The 18,627-nt window shown below is 41.0% G+C and overlaps 1 protein-coding gene across 3 annotated transcripts in view; it reads left to right on the top strand.

The window, feature by feature from the left end:
- The window catches only part of LOC108276637 (inositol polyphosphate 5-phosphatase K), a 33,426-nt gene that overhangs the window by 3,070 nt on the left and 11,729 nt on the right, over positions 1-18,627 (top strand). For all 3 annotated transcript variants that reach the window (XM_053686764.1, XM_053686762.1, XM_053686763.1), the window contains exons 2-5: positions 4,109-4,774; positions 10,898-11,005; positions 11,300-11,408; positions 13,202-13,318. In XM_053686764.1, coding sequence (XP_053542739.1) covers positions 4,113-4,774; positions 10,898-11,005; positions 11,300-11,408; positions 13,202-13,318 — 996 coding nt within the window. In that variant the 5' untranslated portion in view covers positions 4,109-4,112. The remainder of the gene's footprint in view (positions 1-4,108; positions 4,775-10,897; positions 11,006-11,299; positions 11,409-13,201; positions 13,319-18,627) is intronic.

Here is an 18,627-nt window from a genome sequence, read left to right as displayed (position 1 = left end):
GCTCCAAGGAGTGACGGGGACAGAATATGATCCTTAATGGGAATTTATTGGATAAAACAGTGCAGTAGATATAATCTGACAGATTATTTGTTTGTCTCCTGACAAAGCAGGTGTTTGTGGATTTTTTTTCCCGCTGTCTATTGATGATAGAGAGACACTTCATGGTCACAAAAGGTTGTTACCCAGATGAGGACGGGTTACCTTCCGAGTCTGGTTCCTCTCAAGGTTTCTTCCTCATATCATCTTAGGGAGTTTTTCCTCACCACCGTCACCACCGGCTCGCTCAACAGGGATAAATTCACACGCTTAAAATCTGCATCCTGTGTTTCTATGTTTCTCTAAAGCTGCTCTGAGACAACGTCCATCGTTAAAAGCGCTATACAAATAAAACTGAATTGAATTAAACATCTACGCTCAGGGAAATAAAGGTACCAAACGGTACTTCTTCTGGTCACTGGAGGAACTACAAACATGGCATTAAGTTTACAGTCCTCAAGGTTCACCTTTGTAACTTCAATTATTTTTCAAAAGGTGTAGTATACACATTTCCGGGTGAAAGATAAATACTAACGGTACAAAACCTGTACCCTTGATGGAAAAGTTAAAGTACAGTACAGTTTGGTACCTTTATTTCTGAGAACGCAGGTACTAGATAACGAAGTACACAGTGTAGAGAAGGGATGCGCAGCTAAAATTTTTAACCCAGTATAGAAATGACGGAACTGTGTGTATGTAAACAGTGACCTTTTAATGTTTAACCATTGATGATTAGTCAGTGGCTATAAATAAGACGTTTTGAAGTGGTTATGTCACGACTATTGACCAGCGACTGAGCGGATGAGACGTCTGTTTTGAACTCGAAGCAGTGAGAATAAGCACAAACGGGCAAATCCTCACAGCCACAGCTACGCTCCAAACTCTAGTGGAAAGCCTTTCCAGAAGAGTGGAGGTTATTAAATCTGGAACCGGGTACTCTAGTCCAAAGACATGCATTGTAGGCTGATTGGCATCTCTAAATCTGTAGTGTGTGAATGAGTGTGTGAGTATGTGTGCGATTGTGCCCTGAGGTGGGTTGGCATCCCATCCAGGGTGTACCCCTCCTTGTGCCTCGAGTCCCCTGGGTTGGCTCCAGGCTCCCCCGATCCTGTGTAGGAAAATGGATGGATGGGTGTATGGCTTTGTTCCACTAACTCTGTATATGGTGTAAGGATGCAGTGCAGGCTGAGGAGATTTGTAGCATAGTGCCTACATTCGAAATGCAGTCAAGCGCTAGAGTCAATAAAAAGTGGCTAATCATTCAACAGAGAATGATTAGACCCTGAGCCATCTGTTTCACCCCATTAGTCTCGAGTCACGTGATTTCATAATCACATTTTTATTTCTTTACTTATAAGATAGGATAAGTGCAAAATATTAGACGAAGTGTCACCAAACGTTTTATTAAACACCAAACGCAAACAAAAGCGATATCAGAATGAGCCGACAGGGGTGTACCTCAGTCTTCTGTCATAGAAGCGTAGAAGGATGGTAATATCAAGAATGTCGTTATTTTTTATCAGTGAAGAGGTCACTGAGCCTTTGTGGTTAGTAGAGAAACTGGTGCGAACCAGAGGCCAAGGTGATCATCCATCATAGTCTGATATGAATAATAATATAATAATGAATAATAATAGATAATACTGTGCTAATATGCGATGACCCAAGCCGATTCTTAAAGCATACGTTGTTCAATTTGGGTGTAATAAAGAGTTTATTCGTTCATTTTGCGTGAAAGGTAGGTCCATGTCGTGTCAGTCATCACATAAAACACAGCGGAGCAGATTCAGAGCGTCACATCAGACCCGAAAACAATCCAGGGTTTTAATATTGGGCCCCCGTCTGATAGAAACACAGAAGTGAGCAGAAGTGAATATATCACATTAATAACACAGGCGTTTTTTTTTTTTTACAATGGATACTTTTAGAATTTTTTTAGACGAGGAATTGTTCGAATTGAATTTGTTGGAAGGGCGTAAATAATTTCGCACATCAGTTTGAGAGAAATTACTATTACTACTAAGTTTATGTCGGATTGATTTGTTGTTAGAGGGTTTTATATTTTATATAGTATTTTTTCTTATTTTAGAGGGTGTCGTGTCTGTCTTTATTATTATTATTATTATTATTATTATTATTATTATTATTATTATTATTATTATTATTATTTAGGGTTTTTTTTAAATACTGTGGATAGTATCTTTGTCTGAGCTGTGTTTCTGCATATTGTTGCATGAAAGACTGTTATTCGTTGTCTCTTTTCCTTTCTACTGGCGAGAATAAACAGCACCGCAACATCTTCCACACTTGACTTCACACCATTTACTTCCTCATCAAACACTGCAGTGCATGTGATCTCACCCGGTCTGTTTGTGAAGATCTGTCCCGAGACGCCACTGCGCAAACTCGCCGATCTGTCCACGTCGAGCAGATGGAGCCAGAGCGAGGCGTTATCTCAAACACACTCGGACACTTCTCTGGACGCGGATCAAGTCCACTGTAGGAGTAAATAACAGTCAGGAACTGTAGTGAAGATTGTTGACTTTCTTTAATCAGTTCGATCTGACCTTTTAATGATCGGTCAGCGGGCATCACTCAATCGGTGCGAGGAAAAGTATGCCGTCTGTAATGAGGAATTATGGGATCGCAAAATTCCAGCAGAGATTGTTGGGCCATGGGACGTTGTTGCCAGGCAACGTGAAAGTGGAGCAGGAAAGATGAAGGAGGGAGGGAACGAGGGAGTGTCTGTCATCTGCAGGGAGGAAGATGATCCTCACTGAGCGATAGATCTGAAAGCCTACTGATGTCAGCCATGACGTCCTGACCAGGACAGAGACGGGACATGAAATCTAAAACCCACACACACACACACACACACACACACACAAAGAGAGAGAGAGAGAGAAAGAGAGAGAGACAGTGTCCTGCAGACAGCATCAGACGGAGGAAGGAGGAGGTGTGAAGAGCATACTAACTCAGCTTGCCTTCATCGCACCCTTCACACTTATCTCCTTATCTGCATCAAACAAAATACATATATTTTTAAATTACAGATCAAATTTCATTACTGACATTTTCTGAAATTCCCACTAATAAAATTTTTTTAAAAAACAAAAAACGAATGAGATCATTAATTAAAAGAATCAAAAGAATTAAAGACTGATTACATTCAGTTACACCTGCTCACTAGCTTCTCAGCTTGAACTATGGACGGACATGTTTTTAATGCCAGAATGTTGAAACTTTATAATGGGCAACTTCTCACTCTTGATTAGTTTAAATAAACTTTTAAATTTTAAAAAGTTTAAAATTCAACTTCGGCTGATTAGTTTAACGTTAAAGCTAACAGTACAGCACACTTACCTAAAGAGGTTCTTAATATGAGCTCTGCAGCTGATCAGCTATTTTTTGCAAAAGCATATCAACACAGTCACCTAATAAAACCTAAGCTGAAATTCTCCATTTTCTTGTCAAGTCATTAATTAGTTCAACCTGACAGCCCACTGCCTGCTAAACGTATTTGACTAATTTAGCTCTTGCTCTTTTATAAAGAGTATATGCGACTTCTTTGCTAAGTAGTTTAAATGCACATATGCAGCTAGATTTCTGCCTCTTAGATGGAAGAAGCATTGAAAAATATCATTTGCTGAGTCTGGAACCTAACAGCAAGTTGAGAAGCATTATTAAGCTTTATTGCGTTCCTTGCATGACAGATCACAGCGATTGCAGAACGTTTTAAAGAGACATTAACAAGCGCTCCACGTTGTTCCACAGTGGCAACCATGTGTCCCCAAATCGCTGGGATGAAATTGCTAAATTTCATGAATTTCATAAAGTCATTCCCGCTGTGTCCTCAGGTGTAGTCAAGCATCAAGTATAACCCCAGGCCAACATGGCTACTGAGCTAACTAACTAATGCTAGCTAGTTACATAAACTTCCTGTTACTTTAAAAGTGGCAAGTCTTCTGGAAGATTGTCTTCCTTTAGCTGGGTGATTGTCTCATGTCTTTAGCCTCCTTTGTTTATTTATTTATGGTTTAATATCAAGTAGGTTTTTGTGCTTTTTCTGAAGGTTGATGGATCCAGCGCAGCCTGGCCAAAGCTGCTCGTTCCTGATGCAGTCCACAGGAGCACCGAGGCTTAGCCCATCTTCAGTTCCCATCTTGCCCCCTCCGGCTTCAGTCTTAAACCCTCCAGCACTCAGCACTGCCAAGACATCAGATACGTCCCTGCAGGAACGTGGAGGCCCAGCGTCCACCTCTTTAGTGTCCGGCTCTGTTAGCATCAGCCGACCCAGGCCTTCTGCCAAATCTGGGGTAAAATCCCCCAGAACCGTGGACCCTCCTGCCATTTTACCTATTATTCCAGCGACAAGATCTACATCTCAGTCTCCTACGGAGTCACTACAAGGACGCCGCAGCCCACAGAGCTTGCAAAATTCCCAACTCAGCCCCAAAGATGCTCAGCTCAGTCCAAATGCTCCACTTAGTCCAATTCACACCCAGCGCAGCCCTAGCACCAAGCCCAACTCATTAAATTTCCCTAGTCCTTCTGTACAACCTGGTCGGAGTGCAAATACACACTCGAGTCTCCTTCCTAAACCAAACCTTAACGCTCAGTCCATCCCTATCCCACAAACCAATCTCCAGAGCCAAACTCCAGAGCCGATCATCATAAGTCCTGGCACTGCAGAAAAAGCTCCTCACAAGAGGCCCTACAATGATGATGGAGATTTTAGGTAAGAATGTCTCTCTTCACAATTCATTAAAAAAAAAAAAAATATATATATATATATATATCAGTATTCAAACAGCTTTGGCTCAGTTTTTCTGTGGCACTTGTGAATGTGTTGCCATAGCAATTATACAGCAGCTTTTTTGCTTAAAGGTGAAGCATTAGTCTTACTAAAGATTAATGATATGCATCATTCATCCCTCCTTCTGAGGTGATCCGGTGCGCATCACGGTACGTAATCAACCATCCAGAGTATGAAAGAAACTATAAAATGATAAGATGCAATTCATTATGAGACTGGAGAAGTGGGAGGACACACCTCCTTCAGTGGAACTAACAGGTACAGAGGCCACACCCCCTTTGTTGGGACTGACAGATACAGAGACCCTGGATGCGTCTGAAATCGTGTCCTGTGACAGGACGTACTGCACGGCCGTTGAAATAGTACGTACTAATCAGTATGCGTGTGTGTAGTATGAATACAATCCCAGACATACTGCATCCGCCATGTTGGCATTGTTATGTGACCTTCGACGTCATCATAGACACAAAAACCTTAAAGTGACCACCAGATTAAAGCAACAGACCTAACGGCAAAATGCACATCAGGAAAGTAAACTGAGTTAGTAATTTCATGTGGGTGGGGTTAACAGGCTGAGATGAATTCGTTGCCTTTAGCTTGGCCGGCTAAGGTATGATGGAGATCACAAAAAAGTTTTCAAACTCTTTGACAACTGTTTTGTTGTTTAAACCTTCAACAAGTTAACAGTTTATTCAGGTATTGTTAAACAAGTCCTGTTTAACCAAGGTTTAATACTTAAAGGGGTCGTATGATGCTTTTTTGACTGTGACTGACAGGTACACTGGCCACACCTTCTTGACTGACTGGCAGGTACGAAGGCCACACCTCCTTGACTGTGACTGACAGGTACACAGGCCACACCTCCTTGACTATGACTGACAGTTACGAAGTCCACACCTCTTTGACTGTGACTGACAGGAATGAAGGCAACTCCTCCTAGACTGTGACTGACAGCTACACAGGCCACACCTCATTGCTTGTGACTGACAGGAATGAAGGCAACTCCTCCTTGATGGTGACTGACAGGTTTGAAGGCAACTCCCCCTTGAATGTTACTGACAGGTACACAGGCCACACCTCCTTGACTGTGACTGACAGGTACACAGGCCACACCTCCTTGACTATGACTGACAGGTACACAGGCCACATCTCCTTGACTGTGACTGACAGGTACATAGGTACACAGGCCACACCTCCTTACTGTAAGGCTAAATATCGAGACAGAATATGTTCTACTAAAGAAAACCTCAAGCTTCAACTTGAAAATCTTAAGCCTAATTGGAGGCTCTGAGGATTGGGACGGGGTTGTTTTGGGACACCGTCTCCCTCGAGCCTGCGACTCCACAGAGGGTAAAACAATTAGAGCAGAGACTGTCTGATTTCCCTGATCTGTGTCTTCGTCATGGTCTCTAGGCTGTGAGTGACAGAATGAGCTCAGCGAGCTGCACTGGCCACGTTCCCACTCACAGATATCACACAGCAGCTTGTGCCACATAATCTTCAGCTTCTCTGCCAGGCTCAGGATGGCAAAACATGACAAAACATTTTTAGTAGTAACTAGTACCCTGTGAGGTAATCCAGCGTGGTCTGAACAGATACCAGCTTCCAAAACACAGACCGAGCTGCTCAAACTGCAAGATGGGAATCGTTTCTAAATGATCATCATTAGTGCAATATCATTGACATGTTTTTAAGACAACAGCACTATAAAAAATGCAATTAGGAGATCTCAGGTTCATTTATTGATCAATTATTTATGAAGGTGGAAAATAACTTATCAGCTGGTCAGACCAAGCTGAATTTATCGGCATGGTAGGGCATTTATGGTAGGGCATTTATCGGCATGGTAGGGCATTTATGTTAGGGCATTTATCGGCATGGTAGGGCATTTATGTTAGGGCATTTATCGGCATGGTAGGGCATTTATGGTAGGGCATTTATGTTAGGGCATTTATCGGCATGGTAGGGCATTTATGTTAGGGCATTTATCGGCATGGTAGGGCATTTATGGTAGGGCATTTATGGTAGGGCATTTATCGGCATGGTAGGGCATTTATGGTAGAGCATTTATGTTAGGGCATTTATCGGCATGGTAGGGCATTTATGGTAGGGCATTTATCAGCATGGTAGGGCATTTATGGTAAGGCATTTATGGTAGGGTATTTATGGTAGGGCATTTATCAGCATGGTAGAGCATTTATGGTAAGGCATTTATGGTAGGGCATTTATGGTAGGGCATTTATCGGTATGGTCGGGCATTTATGGTAAGGCATTTATCGGCATGGTAGGGCATTTAGGGTAGGGCATTTAGGGTAGGGCATTTATCGGCATGGTAGGGCATTTATGGTAAGGCATTTATCGGCATGGTAGGGCATTTAGGGTAGGGCATTTATCGGCATGGTAGGGCATTTATGGTAAGGCATTTATCGGCATGGTACGTTTCTATCAAATTCATGCACATGATGCAAGTCATATAAGGAAAATAAGTTAATCATATTTGCTTTACATATCAATGATATTTCTCATAAGAGTTGAAGTAATGCTTTTTACATTATTCATACGTAACTATGCAGGAATTAAGCAGCATTAACTCTTAGGTTAATATTGTTAACTATTAAGGAATACTAGTTAATTAACTATTGATTATGTTTCACTATTGACTAAGCAGTAATGTCATTTTGTTAGTCTTATATTTCCCCTACAGAACTGCTAGTTAACTATGACTCTTTTATAATACCTGCACATAATTAAACATAACAAAAAAGCAAAAAAAAAAAAAAAAAAGGCTAAAAGCATAAACGTAAAAAATTTTAGGCAGAAAAAGTCTGCCTAGAAAAATAAACAGCGCAAAATAAGTGATTATATAATTACACATATAACTACTGTCAAACATTTTGTATATTGAATCCAGCCTTTTTTATTTATTTATTTATTAGTATTCATCGACCCAAATCTCCAAAGCACATTGCATTTCTGAAACCGTACAGACAGCTCTGTGCTTTGGCTCAGTTTGTGCCTCGTGGCTCAGTTTCTCAGCTCATTTCTACAAAAAATGCTGCAACCCAAAACACGGCATGTTTGGTTCATATCCTGCAGTCGGGTCAATTCAGGGTCGAATCGCTTTCTCACTGCAACCGAACTGCGCTAGAGTTCACCTGGAAATCGAGACCACATCACTTAGACATTTACATTTATGGCTTTTGCCAGACGCTCTTATCCAGAGCGACTTATATTTATCTCATGTATACAACTGAGCATATGAGGGTTAAGGACCTTGCTCAAGGGCCCAGCAGTGGCAGCTTGGCAGTGCTGGGATTTGAACTTATGACCGTCCGGTCAGTAGTCTGACATTTGAGCTACCACTGACCCCTTGTTTGACTGACAGTTATGAAGGCAACTCCTCCTTGACTGTGACTGACAGGTACACAGGCCACACCTCCTTGACTGTGACTGACAGGTACACAGGCCACACCTCCTTGACTGTGACTGACAGGTACACAGGCCACACCTCCTTGACTGTGACTGACAGTAACAAAGGCAACGCCACCTTGACTGTGACTGACAGGTACACAGGACACACCTCCTTGACTGTGACTGACATGTACACAGGCCACACCTCCTTGACTGTGACTGACAGGTACACAGGCCACACCTCCTTGACTGTGACTCACAGGTACACAGGCCACACCTCCTTGACTGTGACTCACAGGTACACAGGCCACACCTCCTTGACTGTGACTCACAGGTACACAGGCCACACCTCCTTGACTGTGACTCACAGGTACACAGGCCACACCTCCTTGACTGTGACTGACAGGTACACAGGCCACACCTCCTTGACTGTGACTCACAGGTACACAGGCCACACCTCCTTGACTGTGACTGACAGGTACACAGGCCACACCTCCTTGACTGTGACTCACAGGTACACAGGCCACACCTCCTTGACTGTGACTCACAGGTTCACAGGCCACACCTCCTTGACTGTGACTCACAGGTACACAGGCCACACCTCCTTGATTGTGACTCACAGGTACACAGGCCACACCTCCTTGACTGTGACTCGCAGGTACACAGGCCACACCTCCTTGACTTTGACTGTCCAGTTGACCAGAGGACCAGTTGTTATTTACAAACCCACTTTAAGTTTAAAGTGTAGTACATACTGCAGTAATGTTTTCAATAGTAGGTCATAGTGTGATTCGATGGCTGTGAAAATGCACAAAGTAGCCAAATGTTACAGGAACTCATGTGTATTTTACGCGTGGTTGTGTTTTACAGAAACAAAAGCAGTCATCGACGAAAATATTAGGCCATTAGTGTGTCGCCAGTGCTGTCAGTTTGTGTATTGCTACGATTTTATTTTTCATCCCTAGCCATATCGATGTTTTCTGGGCACTGTCCTAATTCATTTACACAACATGCTGTAGGACTGATGGACTGTAATGGCTGTAATGGCCTGCTTCTTTCTTTAATTATTCATTCCTTTATTGATTTACTCATTTATTATTAAGTAGGAAAGCCCTACAGAGACTAGCGTCTCGTTTTCAGAGAGAACGTACATGTTGACAACAAGGCAATAAAAACGTACTTCAAAAACGGTACCCAGGGAATGCTGGAGATGCTGGAGATCATCTGGCATCATTTGGCGCCGGCCAAATGATGCCAAAATATATGTTTTTCTTGCATGAAGCAAAGGTTTTATTCTAAATGTGGAACTACAACAATTAGACATTGGTCCTGATGTAGATTTAATGTTCTCCCAATGTTGTTAACTCAACAGTGGGATTTAAAAATAACCGAAAAACTTGATTTATTATTATTATTATTATTATTATTATTATTATTATTATTATTATTATTATTATTATTTTTACAGTTTTCTATTTCAATGTTTTAATGTTTTAATTTATTTGACAAGTTTTGCATTTAAAATGATTAACAGTCCTCAGACGTTCATTGTATTCTGAATTTTTTCCACTGGAAGGGCAAAAATAGCAAAAGTGAAATTTCCCAGGTTCTCCATTAATGTCATTGTTCTGTAATTAAGGATGTGGTTCTCTTTTAATGGCATTGTTCTCTAAATAACAGAGTGGTTCTCCGATAACAATGTAGTTCTCCATTAATGGCATTGTTCTCTAATTAAGGTTGTGGTTTTCCATTGATGGCACTGTTCTCCAATTAAGGTCTTGATTCTCCATTAACGAGATTGTTCTTTTTTAACCAAGTCGTTCTCAATTAACTTCATGGTTCTCCATTAATGGCATTGTTCTCTAATTAAGGATGTGGTTCTGCATTAGTGGCACTGTTCTCCATTAACAGTGTGGGTCTCCATTAATAGCATTGTTCTCCAATTAAGGACATGGTTCTCCATTTAGGACGTTGTTCTTTTTTTAACAGCGTGGTTTTCTATTAACTTCCTGGTTCTCCATTTATGGCATTGTTCTCAAATTAAGGATGTGGTTCTGCATTCGTGGCATTGTTCTACATTAACAATGTGGCTCTCCATTAACAGTGTGGGTCTCCATTAATGGCATCGTTCTCTAATTAATGATGTGATTCTTGAATAATAATAGTACTGTTTTCTGATTGATGACGTGGTTCTCCATTAATGTTATTGTTCTCAAATTAAGGATGCGGTTCTGCATTAGTGGTGTTGTTCTCCATTAACAGTCTCTATTAATTGCATTGTTTATGTTCTCACTGACATTGTTCTTTTGTTTGTAATATGGTTCTTTGGTTAATCATTTGATTCTCTCATTATTTACCACAATTGTTCAGTTCTTTAGATAATAAGATAGTTATTTTCATTGATGTGTTATGTTGTGGTTCTCATTTTAACTGTGTGGTTCTCTCAGTAATAACATGGCTACTGTTAACTACACACTTGTTATTTTGTGGTTCTCCATTATTGATATGGAATGATGTGGTTCTCCATTAAAGGCATGTTTCACTTGTTGATGGTGGTGTTCCCCATGCTAATGGAATCCTCCTCTCATTATTCAAATGGTTCGTACTTTAATAGCGTGCTTTTCTTGTTTGCAGGGTTCACATCGTCACGTGGAACGTCGGCTCAGCGATGCCACCTGATGACATCAGCAGCCTTTTCAGCCCAGGAGTCAGTGATGGGAGCACAGACATGTTTATCATTGGGTGAGACGGTTTGGTTTTTCCCCACCATGTCATGCTACGTGTCCAAACCTGCCGCTGGAGACATCTGACTCACTTTCCAATGCTAATCTGACACGCTTCTAAAATATAACGCACTCTTAAAGAGCTCTAAATTGGTGGGAGCAGGTGCATTAGCCTGAAGGGTTGGAAAGAAATTCTCCAGAGTAGTGAAGTCCTGTAGGATCAGGGTTTGTTGACTCTCTGAAACTTTGCTCTTTGTCATTGCCCTGATGTCTTTCTTTGTCACATCCTGTCTCTCTGTTTCCCCTCCGTCAGGCTACAAGAGGTCAACTCTATGATCAATAAGAGGCTGAAGGATGCTCTTTTCGTAGACCAGTGGAGTGAGCTGTGCATGGACACACTCGGCCGCTCCGGTTACGTGCTGGTCAGTGATGTGATGATTCTAGAAAAATGTCAGCAGTCAGGTCTAAAAGGCTCAGCCCCACTTCCAAGAACTTTGTCTAACACAGGATCAATATTTTAAATGTTTAGTGATGTCAGAAACCTTTGTATGGAAAAATATTAAATGTTTTTAGTATGAACATGTGAGCCTTAAGGTTATCTATAAGCGAGTGCGCTCCAAAACAATGACAAAAATCACATTTAGAAGATACATGCATTCAAAATGTACCGTCTCTCTCTACCACCGAGACGTATCAACAGTTGCAGACATCGTTCTGCACTTCGGCTTCTCGTCGGATTTTCTGTCCAATCAAACGCTCTCTAGACTCTGAAGTGTCCCGCCCCCAACAGTTGTAACTTTCCTGGCTGTAAGGTAGGCTAAACGCTATTAGCTATTTAAAAAGTGGGAGGAGCCACTCGATGTGTCCCGCCCTGACTTTCTGGTTCAATGCAAATTACATCAACACATCGAATAAGGCCACAAGTTTCAAGGCACTTCACGGGGACTTTAACACAGTGTTACTGTTGTCATGTCTAACATAATAACTAATACCTGATGCTGACACAATTAACACATCTTTTTTATTTTAATTGTTGGCATCCCAAATGTGTTCACGCTGATTTGGCCTTCTATTTGTGAACAATTATGGAATCCTTTTTGAGAAATATAACTTGGTAAAATTGCACTAGCTTTTGATAACTGACGAAATAAAAACCATTCTTAAAAACGATACAAGTGAAAATTTGGATCCTGCTGAACACTTTTGTAGAGTTTTATCCAAACACGAATATTTCCTGGTGTGTCTGCATACACCATAGGTGTTGAGACAGAATGCGTTTGTTTGTTACTGTACTGTATCATGGAATATTTTTGTTGAAAGTGAGAATATGTGTGACTACTGAGTCAGAGGACGAAAAATATTTTAATATGTTGTTCCTGAGCTGCTGTGAGTCCATCAGGTGATAGTACTTCAGTCATCATTGTGTCCAAGGTGTCAGTTTGTCATTGGCAGACCATTAGTATGCATACATCATACATCAGCTTAGATAAATCAAACATGCAAACATCTCAACAGGCAAAAAATCAGTCAGCCTACAGGTGATCGGCAGGAGCCACAGCCAATCAGGTTAGAGAGATAGAGAGAGAGAGCGAGACAGAGAGAGAGAGAGAGCATGAGAAAGTTTTTTAAAAAGGGAAAAGGATTCAAGATTGATCGAGTTTTAGCTTTCTTCTTTATTTCTTCTCAATTTTATTTAGATAAATTAAGCTCGTAAACAGAGCCATGTAATATAATTTGAAAACTTCAATTTTAAATCATATTTTCATAATATCAGTGTCAGGAATGCCATATAGTATATAACATATAGGCTTTGGAGAACGCTGTTTCTTTTCTACTGTATACTTTAAACTTTCTAACCGTAACACTAACAACACAGGCACTGAACATTACTGTTCCCAAATTTTAGGCTCCCATGAAAAAAGTAGAGCCTCCCCCGCTTCCTAAATCCCAATACAATCCTAAGAGCAACATAACAGGAAGGCGTGCGCACAGCACATGCCAACCTCCTACTACAGTGTTACATGCCAACCTGGCAAGAACATAGTTTACTAGATTGTAAGATCATTTTTCTCATGCTAAGTATTTTGAAAGTTTATGATTAGTCTGGATTAAATGTGTTCGATCAGTTTCGGACGTAAATTCTGCTCAGATCTCAAGCTGTTGAAGCAATTGATAATGTGTGAGATCTGAGTGCAGCTCCTGTTTTGGCCTGTAGGTGGCGTCTCAGAGGATGCAGGGGGTTTTGCTGCTGGTTTTCTCCAAGTTTTGCCACTTGCCGTTCCTGCGTGGGATTCAGACCCAAAGCACACGAACCGGCCTCGGCGGCTGCTGGGTGAGTCAGGGAACACGGGCATCATCGGGTTACAGTTTATTTACATGCAGTGTTGGTCTTGCGGGAACAATCTACAGGTCAGTCTGATTAGTTGGTGAACTTCTAGCATCTATGTATTTCATGAGCATTTCTGCTGCCTGTGTAAAGTGGGCGGGGCTAACGTTGGGTAAACTTCGTCCTCGCCAACCCCAAGGCGGACATTGGGTTCATGCAAGACCTCCTCGAGTCTGAGCAGTCAAGCAAGATAAAGCTAACCTAGCACATATAGCCTACTGTGAAGGTTGAAAAATCTGAATTTTTTGCACCATTTTGATTAGCTTTGCTCGAGTGCTTTAGCTGTCAATCTAGCATAAATAATAGAACATTAGACCACGCCTACCAGGACTGTTCTCAGATCAGGCTGATCAGCTGGTGTTTAAACAGTGTTTTATTACATTTCTTTCCTAATTCTTACTTTTAAACTCTAACGGATGTGTAATATAAACGCAAGATTTGGATTATACCAACATTTGAATAGTATTTCACCACAAACATACAGATATGTGACAAATTATAGACAATAATTGTGGCTCTGTTATGTTTGGGAGGGGGAGGGGGTATATATTTCTTTGCCGTGGTTTGGGTCCACTTGTCATCTTAGATGGAAGCGTCATTGCAAATCAATACAAAGTTCTTCTGACTGATCACCTTTTTTCCTGTAATGAACCATTTCTATCCTGGTGGACATGGCTTCTTCCAGGATGACTCCGCCTCCATCCAGGGCTCACTGAATGGTATGGTGAGGATGAAAATGATGTAAACCATGTCCTATGTGCTTCACACTCAGCACATGTCAAGTTGAAGAATATGAATGGAGATTTCTCCACCACCATCATCAAAACAGCAGCTGAGGGAAAATATTGTAGTAGAACTGTATTTAATGCTTCAATACCAATTCAAAGACTTGAATCTGTGCCATGAGCATCAGCGCTGCTCTGGCAGCTCATCGTAGCCTGAAATCTCACTAACCCACATTGTACTGACTTTAATTTTCATTTGTAACTATTTCTTATATCATTTCTGCAATTTGATATAACTTAGAAGTGGTTATATCAGTTTATTTCTTCACCACTAGCTCTAAGAGAGGTAGCTCTGCTCCTCTCAAATGTTTGATGTTTAACATCAGAGATGTGTGTTAGGCTTTGACCCTGGTGTTTAGGAGGATCTTTGATGATTTGTGCTAGCCAGAGAGAAAGAAAGGTTAGGTTGGGTGTGTGCTTATCTGCGTGCGAATGTGTGTGTGTGTGTGTGTGTGTATAGACGTCACAGGGCTCGTGTACTGATGTCGTCATGGCTCCAAGGTTGTGCTGCAGTCTCCTTTGAGCCGTGTGCAGTAGGGCACAGCAGCTTGTTTACACACACACACACACACACACACACACACACACACACACACACACACACACAGAGGCAGTATTTTTAACCACCTAGTGTATTAAACAAAGAGTGAACACAGTAAACGATGAGCATGATGAACGTATCACTTTTCAGCATGTTCAGTCAGGTCCAAACGTCTGCGTCACTACTAACAACTGTTATTATTTAATTATTAAAAACAACACAGTCTTACTCGACTGATGCCTACCGTAGAATTTAAAAACCCGTCATGTAAAAATGCCGTTTTGCCGGAAGAGAACTCGTCCCCTGAAACTGAAATCTGATTGAAAATACTGTTACATGATTGTGAGCGGTGTGTGAGTGATGTCCCTCAGGGAATACAGCAGTCCTCTGTCCTGTTCCACTCATCAGTGCGGCATTACACCGACCATCACATCACATCACAACCCAGAGCCCTTGATTATTAACAGCAGCCCATTACATTTTTGAAACATCTGAACGCGTCATCCACCTCCACAGCTGACAGGTCTATTAGTTTAATGGTAACACTTAAGGCCGTTGTTCATATGACACTTTGTAATGACAATAAAAAATGATAGTCTCAAACTTTTTGCAGCCAGAGACCATTTTAACCGTAAAATACAAGGTGTCCCAAAACTGTCCATATATACGGGACTATGTATGCCAGCACCACGTCGGTTGCACCTTCGTCAGCGGATGTTCGTGGACGTCCACTTCTCGGTCGGTCTTCAACACTTCCAGTCTTTTTGAATTTGTTAATAAGTTTGGCAGCAGTTTCGTGTGTGATGTTCTCGCCATGTATCCTGTTGAAGTCCATCGCAAGCTTTTGATGACTTGTAATGACTTGTAATGATCCCAGTCATGAGAACGATTTCAATACGTTCTTCTTCTGTCAAAGGCGTTCTTAAAGGGTATCTGAAAAAAAAATATATGTAATATACACTAATTATGAACTAAAAAGTGTTAATTTCCCCTTTGTATGGAGACTTTTGGGACACCCTGTAGATTCCATGGATCCCATCAGTAGGGGTCACTTGAAAGACCTTTGGATGGTTGTGAGCCAGGCAGATCTGAGCATTCTGAAGGCTCTGCAGAGGAGATTTTGCATATGAAGGAAGATCAGTGATCAGAGTGTTGCAGTAGTCATGTCTAGATATTGGTAGAGCTTATATAAGCATTTGAGCAGGTTTGAATTCTTCCGATGTTATAAAGAGGAAATCTGCAGGATCTAGCGATGATGCTGGTGGAATTTAAGTCCTTCATCTAAAAGCACGCCCGGATTCTTAGACTGTGAGGGTGTTGATGATGATGGACAAGCCAGCTATTCGCTGGGAAGTGTTTCAGTTTAGTTTTGCCAAGGTTGAGTTTTAGGTGATGGATCGTTCCTCCTTGTAGGGAGATGTCAGAGAAGCAGATCGATATCTTCTGATGGAGGAAAAGAGAAGTAAAGTTGTGTGTCATCTGTGTAGCAGTGATAAAACAAAAAATAGTTCTGGTCATTAAGTTCAGTAGTTTAGCATAAAAGAAGAACAAGAGTGGACCAATTACTGAGCCCTGAGGGACTCCAGCAGTAAGACTCTAAGGTGATGGGACTGAACTTCTCGATGCTGCATGGTAGGACTGATTGGAAATTCAGCAAGTGTGAAAATGAGGATCTTTTGACTGGCAAAGGCAGCGAAAGCGTTGGGAGGGTTACTTTGAAAATGTATTCCGTTACAGTTATAAATTGTTTGGTCATCAGAAAAATGTCATCAGTAACTTCAAGGTCACACATGTAAATAACATCAAGAGCAAAGCAATATGATCTAGAGCGTATGGGGTCGGGAAGCTTTTTTTCAAAGAGACTTTTTAAAAAAAATTTTTTTTTACATTTTTGATTAATGCATTTTTTCAAAAGAGCCATTGCAAAAAATAAAATTTTACTATTATAAAAAACACAGGTTTTCATTTTCATTAACATTTCAATAACAGTAACTTTATTTAGGTCCAGAGACAACTCAAAAACAAACAAATATGCAACAAGCAATAGGTTACGTTGCAATGTGGAATTCAGGAATTTCCTTCTTCAGGAAATCCGCAGTTAGTTCAGTTGTCATACATGACTTTACATATACTCTGTCAGTAAAAGGTTTTCCTTGTCTTACAATCTCCAATGAGCCAACGTTCAGGCTTCCAGTTGCAGCTTGCAGCTGTTGTCCGGCTTGCGGTTTTCATCGGCGCTCCGCACACGCCTTCCTTCAGCTTCCCACGAAAGCAAAACGTCTCTTAACAGCTGATTGTTTTAAACGAGGCAACACATTCTGTGCAAATCAGACACAGCAGAGCAGCAGAGCTTTCAATAAAGGCACATGTGTCAGTCCAGTCACTTTGAAATTTCTTTTCGCCATCTCCAAAACTAGCTAGGTAGCTACTCGAATCTGAGCGCGAGAGGTTACCATAGAAACGTACATGGTTTGCCATCGATCGGTGTCGCGACACGTGCGCACAGCACTGCGTACGTGCACTGGCCAGAACAGCTTGAAATATATTTTTGTAAACTGACTTTTCTTTAACTTCGGTAAGCTGTACCACAAAGGAATTGTAACTGACTTTGCATTTTCCGCAGCAACCTGATCTCTAGTGATGTGTTTTAACATGTATAAATGTCTGGATTTGTTTTATAATAAAAATAAATGTACAAAAACACCACTGTCCTTGATGCAGGGTAACATTACGTCACAAAAGCACCAGGAGGGTGCTCACATGCGTCACGACTGACAAAAGAGAACAAGAACTAGAATCAAACAGCTGTCTATATTGTGTTATGTCAGAAGATAGGGTGAATATATATATATATACATATATATATATATATATATATATATATATATATATATATATAAAATTGCTTTCACTCTGCCCACGTTTGACATTTTTTCCTACATTCTTTTGAATGTCCATGGAATAAAATAAAATATCAGATGCCACGAGTGAACCTTCTGCCATCATTTACACATTCGAATGGCCATGTAATGCGAAGAAATGCGATAACATGAAATTAAAAATGAACTCATATGGGCATGGGCGTTGTTTCGACTCAGGACATCTGCTGCTATTGTCAAGAACTGTTTGACGCCGAACACAACAGAGCTTCACCTTCACGCGTTCGCTGAGAGTAGGCTAACGGTTGAGAGGCAGGAATTTGGCCAATAGTTGCTGCAAGCCTTTTAGCCTTTTTTGACCAATTAATGTGGAAGAAAGCAGGAGTTACAGAGAGGGATTAAAGCAACGCAAACATGCGCACACATGATGCAGTATTAGACCATAAGCACATCATAATGAAACTGAAGCCGAATCCGGGACATTTTCTCAAAGAGGAAAAAGAGGACGTATGGTCTCCCTACAAAAGATGAATATTTTGTTTTTGTTTTTTTTATTGTAATCCTGATAGTATTCCCTTTTATTTATTATTTTTTTTTACTAAATGTACCTGTAATCTGATTACTTTGTTTTTTGACGTAACTGTAACAGATTACCAGTTTTTTGTATCCTGATTACGTAACGCCGTTACATATACCCCGTTACTCCCCAAGTCTGGGCAGCGAAAAGGGCAAGCAGGATGAAAATGTAGAGGTCTCTCGGGCTTTTCTTCAGTGGTTGCAAGAAATCCAGTCTCTGTCAAATACATAGCCTTGTAACCAGACCGCTTACGATCCAGGAACTCATTTTATTTTTGATATCAGTACAGCTGTCTGAGAACCTTAAATTTCAGGGTTATGGATAGGAATGTAAGGAGAGAAACAGGACTATAACTTACACATTTATTTTTGAGACATTCTGCTGAGTAATAAAGTCAAGCGTCACGTCATTGCTAGTTTTGGCCACAAAATGGCCATCAGCCCTAGCACATCACGTGACCTACTGACATACAG

Source organism: Ictalurus punctatus, chromosome 16 (genome assembly GCF_001660625.3).
Source record: "Ictalurus punctatus breed USDA103 chromosome 16, Coco_2.0, whole genome shotgun sequence".
Taxonomy (NCBI): Eukaryota; Metazoa; Chordata; class Actinopteri; order Siluriformes; family Ictaluridae; genus Ictalurus; species Ictalurus punctatus.
This window is presented reverse-complemented; position numbering and strand designations above follow the sequence as displayed.